Source organism: Gossypium arboreum, chromosome 5, assembly GCF_025698485.1.
Source record: "Gossypium arboreum isolate Shixiya-1 chromosome 5, ASM2569848v2, whole genome shotgun sequence".
Taxonomy (NCBI): Eukaryota; Viridiplantae; Streptophyta; class Magnoliopsida; order Malvales; family Malvaceae; genus Gossypium; species Gossypium arboreum.
In genome coordinates, this window is record NC_069074.1 from 7,657,665 (window position 1) to 7,679,010 (window position 21,346).

At 36.5% G+C, this 21,346-nt stretch overlaps 4 protein-coding genes across 4 annotated transcripts; 3 read left to right on the top strand and 1 right to left on the bottom strand.

Moving 5' to 3' along the window:
* Positions 1-70: 70 nt before the first annotated feature.
* On the bottom strand, positions 71-7,222 carry LOC108453675 (serrate RNA effector molecule). The gene is made up of 13 exons (XM_053028241.1): positions 6,258-7,222; positions 5,754-6,184; positions 4,743-4,855; positions 4,056-4,113; positions 3,816-3,890; positions 3,640-3,714; positions 3,516-3,563; positions 3,265-3,333; positions 2,359-3,162; positions 2,226-2,274; positions 1,857-2,134; positions 1,603-1,779; positions 71-963 (listed from the first exon to the last, which is right to left on the bottom strand). The coding sequence occupies exons 2-13, from the start codon at positions 6,161-6,163 to the stop codon at positions 903-905; spliced, it is 2,217 nt and encodes a 738-aa protein (XP_052884201.1). The 5' UTR covers positions 6,164-6,184; positions 6,258-7,222; the 3' UTR covers positions 71-902.
* A 435-nt stretch (positions 7,223-7,657) lies between these two features.
* On the top strand, positions 7,658-9,342 carry LOC108453771 (60S ribosomal protein L30). Its single transcript, XM_017752062.2, has 5 exons — positions 7,658-7,807; positions 7,927-8,032; positions 8,361-8,462; positions 8,966-9,034; positions 9,122-9,342. Exons 1-5 carry the CDS (start codon positions 7,787-7,789, stop codon positions 9,160-9,162), a joined length of 339 nt encoding a protein of 112 aa, XP_017607551.1. The 5' UTR covers positions 7,658-7,786; the 3' UTR covers positions 9,163-9,342.
* A 283-nt stretch (positions 9,343-9,625) lies between these two features.
* LOC108453770 (uncharacterized) lies at positions 9,626-12,059 on the top strand. Its single transcript, XM_017752061.2, has 3 exons — positions 9,626-10,124; positions 10,460-10,787; positions 11,584-12,059. The coding sequence occupies exons 1-3, from the start codon at positions 9,977-9,979 to the stop codon at positions 11,786-11,788; spliced, it is 681 nt and encodes a 226-aa protein (XP_017607550.1). The 5' UTR covers positions 9,626-9,976; the 3' UTR covers positions 11,789-12,059.
* A 3,037-nt stretch (positions 12,060-15,096) lies between these two features.
* Positions 15,097-20,631, top strand: LOC108450204 (probable inactive receptor kinase At5g10020). Its single transcript, XM_053029126.1, has 4 exons — positions 15,097-15,887; positions 16,111-16,974; positions 17,549-19,117; positions 19,734-20,631. Exons 1-4 carry the CDS (start codon positions 15,824-15,826, stop codon positions 20,345-20,347), a joined length of 3,111 nt encoding a protein of 1,036 aa, XP_052885086.1. The 5' UTR covers positions 15,097-15,823; the 3' UTR covers positions 20,348-20,631.
* Positions 20,632-21,346: the final 715 nt, after the last annotated feature.

Below are 21,346 nucleotides of genomic sequence, written 5' to 3' on the forward strand. Positions count from 1 at the left end.
TGCTGTTTCCTCGTGTTTTCCACAATAACTCTATCGAAGTCCAATATCTTAAAGTCTACATATCAAAGTATTGCTTTGAAATTTAAGGGTGGAAAAAGTCATTTTCAGTCACCCCATTTGAATATTGCTTGTTAAAATTCACCTGTCAATCTACATACATACATACATACATACATGTATATAGGAGCACACTATCCCAGTAGTTCTAATCTTTACCATAGCTGAAAATGAGATTATATTGTTCCACCTAAGAACAAAAACAAAAGGGAACTCTAAAAGCCTTATCATTTATTGAATCGTGTTTTTCCCTGTTCATCCAACTTCCAATTTTGTAAAGCTCTGGAATTTCCAAGGCTGAACCACAAGCAGAGACTTTAAACATCAAAGAAGCGAAGGGAATGAGGGCTTTGATGTTGGGATGAGTAGCTTCCTTTCTCTGTTGATGGCAAGCCATCTTTCATTGATTGGAGATCCTAACTTAATCCTCCACCACTGCCGGTTGATGGTCAAAACAAAGTACCAACTATATGAAAAGTCTATCCACTCAAAAGTCCATGTTACAGATTTTTTTAACCATGTATGCCCCATCCCATGTTCATAAAAATCTCTTGTCAGGTGGGTTAACTAGGACAAGAATAACAGAAGACAGTTCCCAGCAAACGACACACTACTTGGTTAAATCACAACATCAGAATACTCTTAATTACAAAGGTAAACAGCTAGCATGCTTATAGCAAGATTTAAGAATTTTTCATGTTTTAACAAAATCGAATAAGGTCGATGCTTTTCTAGTTAGATAATCAAAAAATAACAGCATTTTGACCTTGGACTGCTTGATGAATAGCTTTCTGCCTCAGTAGGATAGATTTTAGTCTTTGCCAATGTACCTACATTTCTAATACCTATAAGCTCCTGTAGTCTATAACGGTGACTTCATCCTCAGGTGCATCTAGGTCTTGATAACTGCATAAATAAAACAAGGCAAGCTTTACAAACCTGACTGTGGAAGAGATAAAGAGAAACACTATAATACTAAAATAACATAGGAAATCTTCATCCAATTAATAGTAAATTGTTAAAACATAATGTAGTGTTCTCACGGCTTGGACTTCACACTCACATACTACTATACGGAAAGAAGCAAAGTAAATGAAAAATCGAAATACAGAAAATTGCATCTATTTTCTATCTTCCAAAACCATAAGTAACAGGAAACTGCTCAGAAATTGTGAATTCAAAGTAAAGCGGGGCAAGGAAAGGAACTTGTGAGCATATTTCAATGTCAATATAGATTTCAGAAGGTGAGGAACGGTGTTTTATATTTTGATTAGTTACAAGGAAACTAGAGTCATTTAGATATAAGCAAGTTCCCAACTACCATATTTTGGAAAAAAAAAAAAAAAAAACATTATAGGAAAAATATAGATGCCAACACTATATATAATTAAAATATATTTTGAACTAAAGAAATCACAACATTTAGAAACATGAACTGCACTCTCTAGTTCTGTATTCAAGTAGACAAGTATTAAGGCTACGAACTGCAAATAAAGCAGCTGCAATACATCCCAATTGCTTTCAAACAGTCTCAAGCAAGCTTACCTTCTTAAACGACGAGGATCCTGTTGAAAGCCAGGAGGCAAAAGAAAGGGGGCTGGTCCACTTAAATTAGGTCCAGGACGTCCCCCTCTAGTATTGCCTTCGTAAGAAGGACCACCCCGCTCTCTGAAGACCTGCATTGCAAGTTCAGGTGGAGCTGGAACAAAGGGGCCCAAAGGACTGCAATTACACACATATGAGACCTCAAGAAAATAATAAGCTCATTACAGCTACTTGTAGAACAGCATGAGACCTACCCAGCACCAGGAACAGGCATCAATACTGGCGGAGGTGCAATATCTGAAGAAAATGGAGCTGCAACATGCATCCCTTGACCACCAAAAGCATCAAACATTGGATCATCACGATTGCCCTCATCAGCACCATCCTTGTTGGATGGAAATTCACTTGATTGAGGGTTCTCAGATCTATCATATCTATCGCTACCATTTGCTCGATTATCACGTCCTCTACGAAAGCCACGTTCATCTTTCAAGCGATTTTCTAGCATTCTACGTCTTGGGGGCTTGTCCTTCTACAACAAGAAAAAAAGAAAGGTGAACAAATGAGGTTATAAAAGCAGAAACAGAGAACATAACATCAAAACAACAACAATTGTAGGATACCGGTAGAGATTGCTGCATAACAGGTGTCCCCCCAGGTGCATCTGGATCACTGTGAATGGAAACAGTGCATATTATACAGGGATCATTAAGATTAAAACAACAACAATAATATGTTGCATGTAAGACCACTTACTTCATGTAATTTTGGTAATAAAGCTCTTCACGAACTTTAGACGTTAGCTCCATCACAAGCTCTGGATGTTTAAGTTTAAGATGCTTGTGCACGAATTCTGCAGCATGGAAGAGCTTTGTGCAACCCTTAGCACCACATCCATACTTCCAACCATACTTTTCATCCCTAATCTTACGGACAAAAGGATTCAAAGCTTCAACAGCAGCAGCTTCTATTTTGTCTTTGGCAGTCATTAATTCCAAAGGATCTTGACCCCTCAATCTCTCTTGCCAGCGTGAGTCAAATTTCTTTTCCCACTCAGATCCGCTATTAGTAACATCAGAACTCTTTCCCTCTGGTCTCACATGCCTAAGACCCTTAGCTTCACTTGTTTCAATCATTCCATAATAATCCAAACCATGGACACGCCACAAGTAAGTTATAAGAGTATCAAGAAGCTCAACACCCTCCAGGCCTTTCACAGAATTCGAGCCACGTATAATAACCACCGGACCAGTCAAACTACCACGAGATTTATCTCTATTTACTTTGTCATTGTCGAACCCCCTTAATATGTTTTCCTCAATTCCTTTTTCAGAATCCAGTTTTCGTACAAGGCCCTGTGCTTGTTCAATGTCAATATGAATTCTTCTGGGATCAGAACTGATCGGGTGAGCCTTAGGAGCAACAGAAAGTATATCAGTTTCTTTTGCAGGTTCCTTACCATGCCGCCTTCTTTTGTCACCGATGTCAGTTTCATCTTCGGAAATAGGATCACTAGTTTGGCCTGATTTACTTGATGACAAGGGATTTACACCAGGATTTCTGCATCACAAATATAAATTAAAGGTTAGCTGGTGGAAATAAAATGCAGGGAGCCAGGTTGAATACACAACTAAAGTCAGTGAGCATGAATTTCCATCTTACAAGTCCAGTGTTCCACTCTGCAGATCAAGCAAAAAGTCCTTTGCAACTCTGCATACAAGTTCGTTCCTCCTAAAAAGATAAGACCAAAAGCATAACATAAAAAATAAAGAAGAAATCCAACAATCCCATGATAAATTGACACCAAATCATCAACACCACCACACAACAAAATGCAGGGCGGAGGGAGACCATTGGCTTACTAACAAATTCATGAACTGAAAAATATCATGAAATATGTAAGTACAACTAACCTTTCAATAACAGTGACCAAGTTTGTTGGATGATATTTGTCTCTCAACCTACATGCATAAGCAAGTTAAATTAGAACGATGAAGTGCACAAATAGGCAGGAATTCAGTAACCAATGTGAAGTACCATTCCTCGTCTTTGTGAGCATCAAAAAATGCTTGTTTTTGGGTTGATATATACTCTGACTTGTATTCTTGGTACCTTCACAGTAATAAATCAGAGTAACTTAATATTCCAATTTGTTTAAGCCACAAGTCACAAACAAGACAAACCAAACAGATGATATTACTTCTCATTCGTACCTACGCTCAGCTTCAGCTGGTAGTATATCATCCTCAAGCTCTTGAATGAATTGCTTGTATGACATCAATCCTTCTCTGAAAATATTACTTATCACGTCATGTTATCGTATAAGATAAATAAAGATCCAGCAATGAACTGATAAGAACAACTTTTGAAAGTCCCCTCAATTAAAAGAGAACGTGAATGGTGTCAACACTGCAACAAAAAGTACATGTCTGTAAAGAAGACAAAAAGCTAACCTTTGAGTACTCCTTGAATTGGAAGCATCACTATAACCACCAAGGCCAGAATCACAATCTGAAAAGGCAATATCACTGACAAACTAAAATAAAACAGCATGGATAGAAAACATAGATAAAAAGTTTGTTGCTGTTGCATTATACTATAATGCATCATCACAATATGGAATTTTAGAAGGAATCAATCTACTCAACAGAAAGTCATCCTTAACTGTAATTACGCATCATTTCATAGATTCCCAAAGTTACTTTGATGACATGCATTTCAATACTTTCCAAACCGACGCTGTAATCTGAAAAGGCAAGAAAGGACGCCTAATGCAAAAGACTAGTTTTTAGTTTTGCCCATTCTCAACAGCCAAATATCATAACTTGCCTTGTGAAAATGAGCTCTTCATAGAAGAAGAATTTGCTAGCTTCAAAAAAGAATTATATATAAAATTTAATTCTCTATATTATCAACACTAACCATAATATATCAAGATTTTATATTAACAACTAAAATGAAAAATTAACCGCAATAAACGTGAGTCTATAACCGGCATATAATGTTTTAAATTAAAGTGATAATATGTGCAAAAAAGACAAACTACAAAGTGGTCAAATCAAACTCAAAAGGGCTTCAAGATTACTCCAAGTGCAATAATTGAAATTTGAAACACTTAAGCAGTTTCTAGAAAGGACAACCTTGATAGCCACCAGAAGAGCGACCTGAGTACCAGCCATGAGGCCTTTCTTCAGGGTAACCAGGCCTTCCCATCATCTCACGATCATATCCACCACCATAGTCATGCCCAAACCTACACCATCAAAAGTGTTTTACAGCATGAGCAGAATCTGAGTATAAACCAAAACAGCCAAGTGAAAATAACTTATCATATAGGAAAGCATCATAGTTGATGACTAGAATGTGAACAAGGGTAGAATTCCAGAGTCAAAATAATTAGAGTCATGCACGGAAGATACACTGGATCCAGAGCAACATGAGGAAATTGAATCAATTATCCATTCATAGGTAGCACGGTTGAAAACAAAAAGTTGGTCTCAGATGTTTGTCCAGGCAGTCCAGAATTTTGCAATAACAGTGTAGCTTGCATTAGTAGGAAAAGGAAAGTCCAGTGCAACACCAAGGGATACTAGTGGCGTGTAAGCGTTTACAATAAGGAAATCAAATTGAGTCTCGCAAAAATAATACAAATTTATCAAGAAAACCAGCACAAACACTTGGAACACTCTTCATCAACCATAAATTTCAGTCCCTTTCCAAGAAAAAGCATGCTGCGCAACTACTTACTTGCTCAGTGAGTCATATTCAGTCTCCCATATTTAGGGTTCTTTTGCAGGTTCAGCAGTAGCCATTAGGATTTTGTAGCAGTGATTTGTATTCAAAATAGCCACATCATGGTCAAACAGCGTATACTTTACAAGACAATACCTAAACTACTGATTATATTCCGTGTTAATCCCATGTCTTGAATCTCAATCTTTCAGTTAAAGAATTTTCAAAGCTTAAATCAATCAACCAAAATACTAAGTTGAAACAAATCGGAAATAAGTTCATAAGACTTGAAAACATTAAGCAAAGAAAATCCCGAAGAAGTTAAAAAAACCAAAAGTATAAATGCCTATAGCTAAATTAAGCTGTGTTATTTTACATTCTAATTGTAATTAAATCTGAAAAAAGAAATAAAGGATCACCTTCTATCTCCAGGTCCAAATCTTCCTCTAGGGCTCCCTCTTCTCCCTTCGTATCCTCCATCCTCACGCCTAGACCTCTTATGAGGGGGCGACCTCCGCGGCGGAGGCGAGTGTCTTCTATCCCTATAACTCAACGGCGGTGGCGGGGGGCTAATGCTACTGCGCCTCTTGTAATCTCTCTCTCTGGGAGGCGGAGGCGGAGGCGGAGGAGAGCGGTTGCGATCGTAGTAGTCGCGGTCCCGTCTCTCACGCGAGTCCCGATCGCGGCGTCGAGGTGGAGGCGGCGATGGGGCAGAGGAGTTGGGATCGTCAGACGACGGAAGCTGTTTATTGTTATTATTGTTGTCTTTACGGTCGCCACCGCGACGGCGGTCGAAGGAATCGACCGGCATGTTTATGACTTCGGCCATGACGGGAGGTAGAACGAAACCCTAGAAAGATGAAAATATAGATAAAGGAAGTGGAGAAAATTAACTTTTCGGAGATTGAGGATGGAGAGCAGACCGAAGTCACGAATGAGTAGCCAACTGTAAGCAAAATTCAGTTATAACTGCCTTAGCTGATTGAAACTGAATTTGATCTCTAAGATTCGATTATTAAGTTCGCCGATTTTCAGTTTCACATCCCTCCTATTTGATTTGATGGGCCATTTAATTATAATTCTTTAAGACTTAATCCACGCTTTAGTCCTTAAAGTATATAATTTTTACATTTTAGTCTAAAAATTTTCTGGCACATTTTAGCTCTTAAGATTATTTGACGTTCTCAATTCAATCCCCAGTGATATTAAATATTATCGTATCAATCTTTTGGCCGTTAAAAAAACCAATTAAAATAATCCGTCATCATAAATTGCTACCTATCTTGCATCATAAAAATCATTAATTTAAAAAATTGTTAGAAATTTTTAAAAAATTTGTATTGAAAATTATTAATAAATTTAGGAAGAGCTTGCATAAGGGCATCAACAACTCTTTCTTTCTTCCTAGAGGTTTTCTTTTTGAACCCCCAAGCTCCTCCATCGCCCCTATTATCATGCGCCCTAAATCGTCGATAACTCCCACAAGCCAACCCTTAACCTGTGTGGGCCATGCCTTTAAGTTTATCTGGCCTTTATAGTTTTCAGCATCGACAATGACCAAGCCATAGGAACTTTTTTCTTTACAGGCAGTAAACCCAGATGTGGTTTAACCTTAAATCATTGACGGAAAAACATGAGCTTGCTTTTATAACGGTTGAATTGGATTACAGCAAGGTCATCCTCAAGATTGGGCTTGCCAATAAGCTTTAGAGAACTGGGTTCCTGCCATACCGTTGGGAAGAAGAAGACACCCAACTGATCTTTCACGAAAGTGTATCGGTTTTTCTATTGGTGCTAGTTATTTGGTTTGTGGTTGACAATTTGCACGCCAACACTTGTGTTGTTGGAAGCAATGGAGCCTCTATTGTCCTTGCTTGTTAGTTTTCCATTACCTTTTAAAAAAGCTAGAAAAAATACATTATCATTTTTATTTTTCATATTTTTAAAAATTTAAAATTTAATTTTTTTATGAATATCCTTATAAGTTCAGACGATATTTAATTTTCTTGACGCAATATTTTTTGTATCATTTGAAAATAACAACCTAATATGATATTATATATATGATAATATATTTTTAACATAAAATTTTGAAAATAATAGAATTTAACTTAACAAAACTTAATGGTCAACATTTGAAAAATATTTTCAAATTTTAAAAATATAATAAATAAAAATGACAAAATTAAATTTCATAAATTAAATCTCTAACTTACACATAGTAAAGGGATAATAGAAGAATTTGACCTAAAATTTATTTATTTATTTTTAGTTAAAATTGGTTTTGGGCCATAAGAGGTAATTTTCCTTGGCCCAACCCTAGAAACCTTCAGTCAGGCATCGATATATTGGTTTAGGTTTTAGGGTTTCTTCGCTTGTTGTGGTGAACCAGTTGTAGCTGCCGCTGTCACTTCCCCGCTCCCATCTCACCGAAGCTCTCCCATCGACGACAATGGTTGCCGCCAAGAAGACCGTAACCATCCCTTCCCGTTTTGTTTCTTTTGAATTTTCTGCACTTTTTTTATTCTTAATTTCCTGAAAATATGCTAATAAATGGATTTGTTTTTAATGGGGGTGTTTGACGAAATGCAGAAGAAGACTCATGAGAGCATTAACAACAGATTGGCTCTCGTTATGAAGAGTGGGAAATACACTTTGGGTTACAAAACTGTTCTCAAGTCTCTTAGAAGCTCCAAAGGTATTGGACAAATCTGCGTATTGGTTTGCGATTTCTAAAATTTTGAGCTACCGTATTGATGATTTGACTAGTTCCGGCGTTTTAATCCTCCTGATTTAGATGAAGAATGATTAGATTATTTTATGTTCATTGTTTGGTGGTGAATTGAAGTTGAATGCATTTCATCTTGGTTAAAAACTTAAAATGGTCTTTCTCTTGGATAAGGGCATGTGGGTTTTTGGTAGATTTATATATTCATTGGACTGCTTCATTCCCGTTGCTGATATAATGTTGATCAGTTGAGCTTTGAAAGCAGGTATTCATATGTAATTTTTCTAATGTTTTATAGGTAAGTTGATTATCATTGCCAACAACTGCCCTCCTCTTAGGAAGTCGGAGATTGAGTATTATGCCATGTTGTGCAAGGTTGGAGTTCACCACTACAATGGAAGTATGTTCCTTAACCTTTTGTTCTCGTGTTACATTCTTTAGCACATACTTGTATCATGATTTGAGTATTTGTCTCTTGGATTAATTTCATTTTTCACATTGAACTAAGCAGATTATTAATAAGATTAGTTCAGCTATGTTGCTCCAACATCCATATCTAAAGACTATTTCTGCATGAGTATTGGGTATGATTTTCCACTTACGAGAAAATCTTGGGAAAAATAGAGCTGATCTGTGTTAAGACAGATACCCATATTCAACACTGCCCCCTGAATCTGAATAATCCGTCCATTCTCTAGTTATTACGAACAAAGCTTGTATTTCTAGTGTTGCCGATAGAAGTGGTAGGATGAACAGATGATATGGCCCATTACATGTGTTCTTCATCTATGTATCTCAACTTATCTCAAGTTCTATATATAATGTTGTTGAAAGTTTTCTAGCAGTCATCATTTGTTTTAAAGAGTAATCCCCTTGACAAGGTTTTTTTTTTTTTTTTTGCAGACAACGTAGACTTGGGCACTGCTTGCGGCAAATACTTTAGAGTGTGCTGCCTCAGCATTATTGACCCTGGTATATATAAGAGTGTTGATAACATGTTGAATTTACGAATACATCTGTAGTTTCTGATTGTGGTAAATATCTTTTGTGTTTTTACAGGAGACTCTGATATTATAAAGAGCATGCCCGGTGATCACTAAGCTATGGGGGGATAACTTCCTAGGTGCTGATTTAGTTTCAATTTTTGGGTGTCTAAAAACATTGTTGATGTTAAAGACAAACTTATTCTGAAATTCAGAACTTTGTTTGTAGTGTTTGTGGGACAGAGATGTTATTGGCCCATGTATTAGTGAATTTTTGGAGTGGATTTCGTTTAAAAATCTTTCTTTCAACATTTTTTATGGTAGATTATAAATTAATGCTCCTTTAGAAAAGCTAAGAAGTTGAGGACGACATGGTAACTTGTGTGATGAAGTGAACATTTTTATTCTGAATATGGAAATATAATATACATAAATTTGATCCAATACCAAAAAGAAAAATATGACACTGATCAAAATGTTAAGTAAAAGTTAGAATAATGCGTTAAAGCAAAGGTTATTATTGTGAAGGAAAAAATCAAAAGAGGCGAAGGAGATGACAGTATTATAAGCTAATGAAGCTATGCGTTATTACTTTTCCCCATTATCGAGAAAACAATTTTCAGTTTTTACCACCATAAAATATAAACTCCGACTGTATGTTATTGGAAAATTTGAAGAGATTGGTGCCAATAGACTCCATCAATTTTCATTTCATTGTCAGATCTCTTCCTCAAAAGCTTCAGCTGACACCAAAACAACCCCCATTTCATTTATTTCTTCACCATTTCTCCACCCCCCAAAAAAAAAAAAAAACAAAAAATGTAAAACATATATCAATGATGTAATGTAGTTTAAGTGCTCTTTGGATCTAATCTAGTCACAGAGAATCCTGAATTCTTAAATCTCCATTCACTCTGAAACAAAAGTGTTCATGGAGGGTTTTGGCGCCGAAGATCTGTCCACAATAGGCGGCATAGCCACTGTTTCTCTTCTTCATTCTTTCATTCCCACCCATTGGCTTCCATTCTCCATCGTCGGCCGTGCCCAAAATTGGACCCTTTCTCGTACCCTTTTTGTCAGTAAGTCCCCTTCATCTAATTATTTATGCTTTCGATCTAATTCGCATATACTAATACCCAGAGTACAAAAAAATAAAGACCCCTTTATTTACAGTTTATAAATTTCTCTGTTCTTTATTTTTTGATATCTTAATTTTACCGTAATTAATGTCACGATCGATTCTAATATGTTGATTTGCAGTTGATTTGCTTTTCTGGGTTTCTTTAATTTTAGCAAAACTAAAATTGTTTAGACGATAGTTAAAAACAAGGGAATCGAATACTATTAAAAATTAAAACTACTTTTGGGCATTGCTTGATCGTTCTTTATCAATGTATTATTGTCTATGGCGCAGCCGCATTTGGAGCAGTTTTGCACGTAATATCCACTTCTCTTCTTGGTATAGCTGCAATAACTATGGCGAACACAATTGCTGGTGAAGAAACAGTGCATAAACTTGCTTCACTTTTGCTCATAGTTCTTGGTGGTAGCTATATATTGTTGTTTTTGTCTGGTAAGGGTGGACACAGTCATTCTCATAACCAACCCATGGAGAAAATGGCCGTCGCTGGCCTTGTCCTCGTTCCAGCATTGTCTCCTTGTGCAACCACTCTTCCTGTGTTCCTGGCTGTCGGAAATTCGTCTTCCATGATGGTACTTGCCATTATAGTGTTGCTATTCAGGTATATATGACAAACGACTTTGAAAATTTGAGAATGGCTTATTCAATTTGATTTTTATATATAAATAGTTAGTTGGCAGTTTAGTTGAAAGAGAGCTTATTTTCATGTGTTTCCAATTGGTATAGCATCTTCAGTTAACTATAGACTGGTGTTAACATCCAAGTACTTTGATGTATGTCTTCAACTTTTATCATGCATATTGATTTTAATCTTTTTCTTCTTTGGTAAATAAGCAAATGAGAGACAGTTTTGATCCTGTTACTATTTATGGTTTGCAGAAACCTAGAACTGCCAAGGGTATGGGGATAGAGACTGATCTGTGCTTACTATAAAGAACTGGCAGTAGAATGTTGAAAACCCTGTAGACCATTGAACTACTTTTAGACATGAATCATCTTATGTTTTTGTGCTAAGCCAGTTACTTTGTTTCTTGAAAACAAATTGCATGATTTTTTTTTTCTTTTACTAGGCACCATCATTTGTCTTGGACCTGAGATATTTGCATTATACGTATCTGTGTTTACAATAATTTTCTTCGACTGACTCAAGCTTCAACCTATAATCTACACTGAAATTCATAATATTAATTGGTAGCAATACCATTGTTCGTATAGAATTTTAATATTATGAGGAACTGATTTAAGTTAGGGTTTAAAACTAGCCACTAATTTGCCGGTATACTAATGTTCTGGCTAATTGGACAAGATAATGTATAGGTGCGTTGCATAGTCTGCTATAAGCTTATAACCCAGGCTTTACTGTAGATGGCTTAATTAAGGTGACATTGAGTTTGCAGCACAATAGCAGTGATGACCTCGCTGGTGGCTTCATCCTTCTATGGTGCTAGCCAGCTCAAGTTTCGCTGGGTGGAGCGATACGACAAAGTTCTCGTGGGTTCGGTGCTATGCTTGGTAGGGATCCTAACACTCATTTTTCACGATCATGATGGAGAGGAGGGCTTGCATGCACATCAGGTGCACAGGAAAGTTATTGGTCTTTGAGGACTGCAACATCCTGGAAGCTTATGTTTTGATTAGAGGATCCATCCCATCGTCCAATTTAAACAGTTCATTGTGCCGTAAGTGGATTACAAGATTGTTTTCTTGGTGCTAGCCAGTCTTGTATGTGTTTATGGTTATGGCCACTTTGCCATCAATGGTCGAGGTTGTTTTGTTCTTTGTCGGTTACTTACATGGACCAATCCTATAAATAGCCATTAAAATGCTAATTTGACTCGAACGATATGCAAATACAATGAGTTCTCTTCATTTATTTATCCTCTTTTTGTCAAGTCATTATTGGCCACTGTTTCTCAGACTTATGGTGAAGTTTCAATGGTTTTTTTTTTTTCAACCAAATAAATGCTATATAAGAAATTATAAGAAAAACATTCTAACTCGATATTTAAAAAAAAAATCTAAACTATTCTATATATCAGTTTTGAGTAAATTATTAAGTTAATGAAAGGACACGGTTTCTTCTGCTCATCAATTTGTCTGTAAGTGCAGCAGCCATGGTATCCAATGAAAAACGCACCCTCCCTTTAAGGGCATATAACAAGGGGTTTTAATTTTTTTTCATTAAAGAGAGAGAGTAAAAAAAAAGCGTCCTTTGAACAACATGGATAAAGCTGAAATAAATGAACAACAAACTTTTAATAAAATATGAAAGGAAAAAGAATAGTAAATTATGTATATAATTAAAGCTAACCCTTGGTTTCCTTCACTTAAAGTTGTTGAAAAGCATGATTTGTTTGATAAGTTTTTAAGGTAAACATGAATTATTTCATGTTTTCAAAGAGACAAAAGAAGTGGAAGACACGACATATTTTTTTATGTTTCCTAGCTATTTCTGTACATCTGCTTCTTCAGTAATAAATTTCTTTCTAGCTTTCTTTCAACAATTAAACATGACCCATCATTTGAAAACCTGTAAAATATTAATTGGTTTTATATTAAATAAACTCTTTTATAGTTGGGTCAGGTTCATATCACTTCACTTTTTAGGCTTCAACCTTATATTTCTTTAAAGTAATTCGGTTTTTTTTTTTAATAAATTTGAACGAGTTTTTTTTGGATCAGACCAATTAAGACTCCCATTTCTTTAAGGTTTATCAGTTTATACTCTCAATAGATTGTCAGTAGCAGCTAGTCAATACAAGCTGTTAGTTAAAAGTTATTATATAGTTGGTTCAGTTGTAACTATTTTCTATTCATTATAGTGTATTAAGGAGTTAATATTCTTGTATAAATAGTTACAGAGACTTTATTGTAAAGGGATCATCTTTGCATATTGATGATATTTTAATATCAGATATCTTTCTTCTTGTATGTTTAGGGTGTATCTTGATATGGTAACATTTTGATCTTGTTCCTTGTTTTGGAGGAAAGAAGGAAGTTTTCAACACTGAGTTTGATGGTCCAATGTTTGAAGTTTCTACTAATTGTTGTTCTTCAACTGAGAGTTGTAATCATTTTGACTTGTGGCATCGACATCTTAGCCATCCCTCTTTAAAAGTTTTAAGAACAGCTTTGCAATCTTGTAATATTCCTTGTCAAGTGAATAAAATTGATCAGTTGTGTGTTGCTTGTCAGTTTGGAAAGTCTCACAAGTTATCATTTCCCACTTCCAACGCTAGTTATCGCTCTCCTTTGAACTAGTTGTGTCAAGTGAATAATACATGGTCGTCAATTCCCTTACCTGCTGGCAAAAGGCCCATTGGCTGCAAATGGTTATTCGAGATCAAAAGACACTCTGGTGGATCTATTGATAGATATAAGGCAAGGCTAGTTGGAAAAGGGTATTCACAAGTGGCAAAATTCGATTTCCAGGATACATTCAGTCCCGTGGTGAAGTCAGTTACTGTTAGAGTTTTAATTTCTTTAATTGTCACGAGAGAATGGAAACTCAGGCAGGTTGATGTCAATAACGCTTTTTTAAATGGAGACTTACAAGAAGATGTTTTCATGGAACAACCTCCTGGGTATGAGCATCATCAAGATGGAGCAACATTGGTTTGTAAGCTACTAAAGGCTTTGTATGGGCTTAAACAAGCGCCACGTGCTTGGTTTGAGAAGCTCAAAGTCTACTTGCTTTCAGGAGGGTTTGTTGTGATCAAATCTGATCATCTTTATTCACTAAGATTGTAGGGACTAATGTAATTTATCTTTTAGTCTACGTCAATGATATTATCATCACTAGAAGCAATGAGTCTGCTGTTGAACAGGTTATACAACAACTCAATTCTGTGTTTGCTTTGGAAGACATGGGATTGTTGCACTATTTTTTAGGCATCGAAGTTTCCTATACTTCCTAGGGATTATATCTTTCTTCGCTCAAGTATATTGTAGATTTACTGCAGAAGAGTGGTATGGATCAAGCACACGAGTCACTATTATTCGACTAGAACTAGCATTTGCTGTTAACAAAATCTGTCAATTCATACATAAACCTTTGAATACTCATTTCAAGGCTTTAATGCATATCTTGTAATACTTATACCTGCTTGCGCTACTTCGCACTATGGTTTGTTTTTTAAACCTGCTCAACGCATGGCTATTACTGGTTTGGTTGATGTTAATTGGGAGTCTGATATTGATGACAGAAGTTATACAACAGGCTAATGTTTGTATCTTGGTGGTAATCCAGTCTCATGGTGCTCCAAGAAACAGCAGGTTGTCTCCCGAAGTACTGCAGAGGTTGAGTATCGGAGTGTGGCCTATGCCATTGCTGATGCCTTATGGCTTGAATCTTTGCTTGGAGAATTACAAGTTCAACTTGATGATCGAATCATTCTTTGGAGTGATAATTCTAGTATCGTTGCTGTGTTTGCAAATCCTGTTCTTCATTCTAAATTCAAGCATGTTGAGCTTAACTTATTTTTTATAAGTGAAAAGGTGGTTGCAGGCAAACTTTTTGTTGGTCAAGTTCCGACTCAGGACCAAGTTACAAACATTCTCACCAAAACCCTTATCTGCATCTTTCTTTCTTAAGTTTCGAGACAAGCTTGGTGTTTGTGTTATTCCTTTTATTTGAAGTGAGTTGTTTGGGAAGATGGGTGGAATGTTAAGGATAGTCAGTGGAAGTTAGTCAAGATAAGTTGTTAGTCAAAATTTTTATACAGTGGGTTCAATTTTAACTATTTACATATTATTGTATAAATAGCTACAGAGACTTTATTATAAAAAAGTAATCTTTGCATATTAATAATATTTTAATATCAAATATCTTTATTCTTGTATGTTTAGCGTATCTTGATACATATTGTTTTCACCTATAAATTAATTGATGAAATCAGAAACAAGGAGTAAAAAAAATGTATATTTATAGATCATTAATGGTGGATCAAAATTAAATGGAAGATTCTTCGGTGAAAGCAAAGCAAGCTAGCAAAGCTAGCAGTAAAATATTTCACCTACATAAAAACAAAGCAATACTGTCTTGGGATTAATCAAAAACTGTTCTAAGGTCAAAAGCAAACAACAAGGCACCAACTCAAGCAGCTATTACTTCAAACAATTCATTGCATGTTACTATGTTTTTTTTTTATGATTTAATTATCTGATCTTAAGAACTATTCAACACCCAGAAGCTCAAACCATTGTTCTGTTTTCTTACTTCTTTAGTGTTCTTCATTAAATGTGTCTGCAATTTACGACCACATTAAAAACAAGACCACCTAACACTTCGTTCTCACACACACAGACTCTCTCTCTCTCTCACCTCCCTTATCTCACTCTTCAACATGGTTTTTCTTCTCTCTGTCTCTGGTCTTTTTCTGCATCTTTGACCTTCTCGTTACTTAATATAACTTCCAATCACTACTCTGTGTTGTACTTTCTTTGCAACTTCCCAACCCACATAAAGCTCAAGATTCTCACTTTTAGCAACCCTTTTTTTTTCCACGGTTTGTATCTTCTTTACTAGTTGCTAAGCATTATCTTCTCGCTTCTCACTCTCAGCTCCTTGGTGTGATGTAGTGTCTTGTTATGAGCTTTTGAGCTTGTTTCACTTGATTTGGGTTTCTGTTTATCTCAATGGACATGGGTTTTGAACTTCATTCATTGGCTGCTTCGATTAGTTTAAAAAGGAAGCATCTTTGTAAGTATCCCATTGCTAAATTAGTTAAATTTTTTTCAGTGTTAAAACTATATCCATGTGTAGTCCTCTAGCTCATCCAAGCATTGCAACTTGCTGTAGAAGTTCTCTATATCTGTTATTGGTCCCATTCTGATATATTCTGAGATTTGTTGTGGGGTGGGCTTGGGGACTTCATTTGAAGGAATGCAGAGATTCAGTTCAGTAATTTTGTTGTTTCTGGTAGTGACTGCATTAGCACAATCTGATTTTGAAGCACTCTTAGAGCTCAAGAAGGGCATAGAGAAAGACCCTTCTGGTAAAGTCCTCGATTCATGGGACTCTAAGTCCTTGGCATCTGATGGGTGCCCCCGGAATTGGTTTGGCATCACCTGTAATGAAGGCCATGTGACTGCAATCACCCTAAACGGCTTGGGTTTGGTTGGAAACTTCAGTTTCCCTGTCATTGTTGGTCTTAAATTGCTTAGAAATTTGTCCATCTCAAGCAACCAGTTGACAGGGACCATCTCAAACATAGGCTCAATTCGTTCACTCCAATTTTTGGACCTCTCGGTTAATGCTTTTCATGGGGTTATACCATCAGGCATTGCCAATTTAAAAGATTTGGTTCTTCTGAATCTTTCTTCAAATAGTTTTGATGGCACATTTCCCTCTGGGTTTAGCAATCTTAAGAGGTTGAAATACTTAGATTTACGATCTAATGTATTTTCTGGGGATATCATGAAACTTTTGTCCCAATTGCAAAGTGTGGTGCATGTGGATTTGAGCAGCAATCAGTTATCTGGTTCACTGGACTTGGGAATTGGAACCTCCCATTTTATTTCTTCAATTCAGTATTTAAATATAAGCCAGAATTTGTTGGTTGGAGAGCTCTTTGCTCATGATGGAATGCCGTACTTTGACAGTTTAGAAGTGTTGGATGCCAGTAATAATCAGTTAGTGGGAACTATACCTTCCTTCAATTTCATAGTCTCTTTGAGGATTCTTCGGCTTGGGAGCAACCGCTTGTCAGGATCACTACCAGAAGCTCTTTTGCAAGAAAGCTCCATGATCTTATCTGAACTTGACCTCAGCCTTAATCAACTCAAAGGTATTCCCTTTTTAAACAGCCTAATGTAACTTTAGTGAGCAATTGTATCTGTTAGTGTATATCCTGCCACCCATTCCTAGTCTGCGTTGTATTTATATATTTCACCCTGCATTGCTAATTAAGTTTTGCTGTTTTTTTTATACGCTGCAATGACATTCCGGAGTGTTACATCATGCCTCTTTACATGTAGCATTTGCTTATTAAATAATATAAGACGCTCCCTGTTTTTCCAGATTTCCGAAAGTATTGTACTCTCCATAACTTTAACTAGACAGTGCTAGAAAATGCATGCTTTTTTTCTGGCTTGCCAAACCGAAAATGAAGTTTGTCTTGGATCACAAGATAAATGAAGCCATTACAATAAGTGTCTGAAAATATTATTAGGTTCTGTCTATCTATTTAGGATATGCAGTTCAAAGTCAATTGTACAAGGTTTCATATGCCAATTACTTTGGTCAGTGATTGCTGAAGCTATGATTTTCAATCTTGGCAGAACCTGCTGCCCCACTATATTATGTTTTCAAACACTCTTGTGATTATTTCTTACTCATGAAAATTTTTGCATCCGTGGTAGGGCCGGTGGGGAGTATAACCTCAACAACCCTAAAGAAGCTCAACATATCATCAAACAAACTCTCAGGGTCCTTGCCTTCTAGGATAGGGCACTGTGCTGTCATAGATCTCAGTAACAACCTGCTCTCAGGGGACTTGTCCAGAATCCAAGGTTGGGGGAATTATGTGGAAATTATTGAATTGAGTTCAAACTCACTAACCGGGTCCTTGCCGGACAAAACTTCTGAGTTTTTAAGGCTGACTGCCTTCAAGGTGTGTAACAATTCATTACAAGGTGTTCTCCCATCAATTTTAGCTACATACCCAGAACTGAAGGTCGTCGATCTTAGCCTCAACCGCCTTAATGGATCTCTCCTTCCAAGCTTCTTCATGTCAACAAAGTTGACTGATCTCAATCTCTCAAGCAATAACTTTACTGGTTCAATACCTCTTCAGGACATAAAGAACCTGCCTTCTGTAAGTTCTACTGGAAATTTGAGCCTGTTGACTCTTGATCTGTCTCATAACTCATTAACTGGCAACTTGCCCCCCGAAATAGCCAAGTTCCATAACCTGGAAATCCTTAACCTATCCGATAACAAACTTGAGGGCAGTATCCCTGATGGTCTTCCTAATGAACTGAAAGGATTCAATGTGTCTCTTAATAATTTCTCTGGTGCTATACCCAACAACTTGAGGGGGTTTCCTGATTCATCATTCCATCCAGGAAACTCCTTATTGAAATTTGGATCTTTTCCATTGTCACCGAAAGGTTCTTCCGACCTGAATTTGAAGCCTCACAGGTCTCAGATAAAACCTGTCACCAGAATTGTCTTGATTGTTGGCTTGGTTGGCGGTGCTGCTATAATAGCTCTTGTGTGTGTAATGATTTACTATAGGAACAACTGGCAGGAAACTAGGAGTGAGGGTTTGAAAAGAAATGTTGGTAAAGAAACCGTATGTCAAGGAGAGTATTCCCTTTCTCATACATCAGTACCTTACAGAAGCAAGGATACATCATCTTCCTCATTTAGCTTTCGCCAAGAACTTTTGTCATCGTCCAAAAAGAGCTCTGCATTTGATCATGGGAACAGTTCATTCATTTTAAATGACCCAAAATATCTTGGTCACCTTGAGTCCACGAGAAGAGATGAAGGATTGGCTTCACCAATGTCCATCTTGTCATCTTCAAATGCATCTCCATCTAAAGCTGAATTTCCATTTGAGAGTTCCAGTGCACTAAAGGTTCGTTCTCCTGATAAACTAGCTGGGGATCTGCATCTCTTTGATGGATCTCTGGCGTTAACAGCAGACGAACTTTCACGTGCTCCGGCTGAAGTTATTGGAAGGAGTTGCCATGGGACATTGTATAAAGCCACACTTGACTCGGGTAACGTATTGGCTATCAAATGGCTAAAGGAAGGGATAGCAAAAGGTAAAAAGGAATTCGCAAGGGAGGTAAAGAAACTCGGGTACATCAAACACCCAAACTTAGTTTCTCTTCAGGGTTATTACTGGGGTCCCAAGGAGCATGAGAAGTTGATCATATCAAATTATGTAAACGCACGATGTTTGGCCTTCTATCTTCAACGTAAGGTTCTGTTCATTGTGTGATTAAAGGCTTCCAAACTAGAAATTACTGCATTTTATATCTTTTGTAGCCTCTGGAGAAGGATTATGATGACAAAAAGCCAATATTTTGCCCCATTCTCCAGTATGCCTAGATTAGATGACAATTTCAGTGCTGGTCAAATTTTCGGGATCTGGATTTTTCATTCATACTGTGCATTGTTAATAAACAAAGAAAGAAACTGCCTCTATTATCGTAGTTTAGGTACTAGGGACTTTGAATCAAGTAATGCTGTTATAGAAATATAATCAATGAGTCTAAAGCTGGATTAGTAAGTGATATTATAAGCAATTATGAAGACAACTCCTAAATATATGCTAGATATTTGCTTATTTTATTGAAATGACTCTGTTTGAGTTAAACTAAAGCACTGTCTTGTTTTCACATTAAGGTCATTAGATCTTGTAGATTGAACTGTACGCAAGAATACCCTTACATAAGCCATTCTTTCTGCTTTTCTCATGGATAAATGATTTCTTTTAATATATACTTTTTTATCTTTGTCTCAAACTGCAGTGCGGTGCATATGTGGTGGAGTTTCTGTTTCACAATTAACTTCTTTTAATTTCTTCTGCAGAGACGGAGCCAAGAAAATTGCCACCCTTGTCCCTGGACGAACGGCTTAGGGTTGCTATAGATGTGGCTCGGTGTCTGAGCTACCTACACAATGAGAGAGCAATACCCCATGGCAACCTTAAGTCAACAAACATTTTACTAGAAACTCATAATTTGACTGCACGCCTCGCTGATTACAGTCTCCATCGGATACTGACATCAGCTGGCACAGCTGAACAAGTTCTGAATGCAGGTGCCCTTGGCTATCGGCCCCCTGAGTTTGCTAGCTCAAGTAAACCATGTCCATCCTTGAAAAGTGATGTGTATGCCTTTGGGGTCATATTGATGGAGCTTCTAACTGGAAAAAGTTCAGGAGAGATAGTTTCGGGGAGCACAGGTATGGTTGATCTAACCGATTGGGTGAGATTGTTAGCATCGGAAAACCGTGCCGATGACTGCTTTGATCCTATGATATTGGAAAGGGATAACATAGAACAAACACATAGAACACTCGACGCCATGCTACAAGTGGCACTGAGATGCATCCTACCTGCACAAGAGAGACCCGATATGAAATCAGTTTACGAAGATCTCTCGGTAATTGTGTTACAGAAAGGTAAACAAAAGGGGTTCTAACTATGTAGTTTAACTACTAACCCCACATTGATTGGTTCATTACTATCATAAGTTGAATTCATGTCTCGGATTGTTTTCTCTGGCTCGAAATTCGTACCGTAAATATCATTTTGGATAGGGTTAGTAGGAAGAAATAAAGTTTCATTGTAGATGGTGGGTTAACCATTCCTTTTTTAACCCTTGTCTATGAATGTAACTTTAGGTATAGATTTCATTGACTCATTCTGTGAAATATAACTATAAGCCTTCATATATATATATATAACTCTATGTTTTTTTACAAATTGAAACTATCCGTATCAAGCATGCAGGCATCAATGTTTGGTAGTCGAATGGACAATGAACAATTGAGAGAGTGATATTAAGCAAATCCTGGAACACCAATGTAGAAAATGGGTGGAGATGCTTTTTGCAGCCGGTGTTTGAACTTCCTAACCAGATTTACAGGGTCAAAAATGGTAGTCTAGATTCGGTTTCTATGGCAGCCATTGAAGGCCTGATGAAGAACATCATTCCAGGCTATCAGGTTTGAAAATGTTTGGGGGATTTTTGGATTTGTGGGACACTATTGTCCTCCAGGCTTTTTCACTTATTAAATCCAAGGCTTCATCATCATTTAGGTCCACAAAAGGGTTTCCAAATTAATTTGATAAGTCATAAACTCTGATTTATCCTGATAGCACCGTTAAATAAATCTGAACTAGAAAAGTTTTAAAAATAAGCTCTTACTTTTATAATTTAAATTTATTTTTCAAAATTAAAGAGCATTAATGTTATAAATCATGCCAAAAACAAAATAAGCATAGATTAAGTTTCTTCTAATTGTATAATTACCCACTTTCATTCAATTGCAACAAATATTTCATTTTCGGTGAAGAAAATTGAAATAAATAAAGAGTAATTATTTCATAAATGAATTTAAGAATTTTTAAATTATTTAATTATTATTTTATTATACTCTAAAATAAATGACATCAACCTGGATCCACTTGTAAAATT

Bases quoted from the DNA above. Each gene is read 5' to 3' on its own strand.
- LOC108453675 (XM_053028241.1), bottom strand. From the start codon at position 6,163: ATGGCCGAAGTCATAAACATGCCGGTCGATTCCTTCGACCGCCGTCGC. The intron at 3,564-3,639 runs GTACTTCACATT...TTATGCATGTAG, and splicing joins GCTCACAAAGACGAGGAATG to GTTGAGAGACAAATATCATC. The intron at 1,780-1,856 runs GTAGGTCTCATG...GTGTAATTGCAG, and splicing joins ATGCCTGTTCCTGGTGCTGG to TCCTTTGGGCCCCTTTGTTC.
- LOC108453771 (XM_017752062.2), top strand. From the start codon at position 7,787: ATGGTTGCCGCCAAGAAGACC. The intron at 8,033-8,360 runs GTATTGGACAAA...AATGTTTTATAG, and splicing joins GTCTCTTAGAAGCTCCAAAG to GTAAGTTGATTATCATTGCC. The intron at 8,463-8,965 runs GTATGTTCCTTA...TTTTTTTTGCAG, and splicing joins AGTTCACCACTACAATGGAA to ACAACGTAGACTTGGGCACT.
- LOC108453770 (XM_017752061.2), top strand. From the start codon at position 9,977: ATGGAGGGTTTTGGCGCCGAAGATCTGTCCACAATAGGCGGCATAGCC. The intron at 10,125-10,459 runs GTAAGTCCCCTT...TCTATGGCGCAG, and splicing joins TTCTCGTACCCTTTTTGTCA to CCGCATTTGGAGCAGTTTTG. The intron at 10,788-11,583 runs GTATATATGACA...TTGAGTTTGCAG, and splicing joins ATTATAGTGTTGCTATTCAG to CACAATAGCAGTGATGACCT.
- LOC108450204 (XM_053029126.1), top strand. From the start codon at position 15,824: ATGGACATGGGTTTTGAACTTCATTCATTGGCTGCTTCGATTAGTTTA. The intron at 16,975-17,548 runs GTATTCCCTTTT...CATCCGTGGTAG, and splicing joins CAGCCTTAATCAACTCAAAG to GGCCGGTGGGGAGTATAACC. The intron at 19,118-19,733 runs GTAAGGTTCTGT...TTTCTTCTGCAG, and splicing joins TTTGGCCTTCTATCTTCAAC to AGACGGAGCCAAGAAAATTG.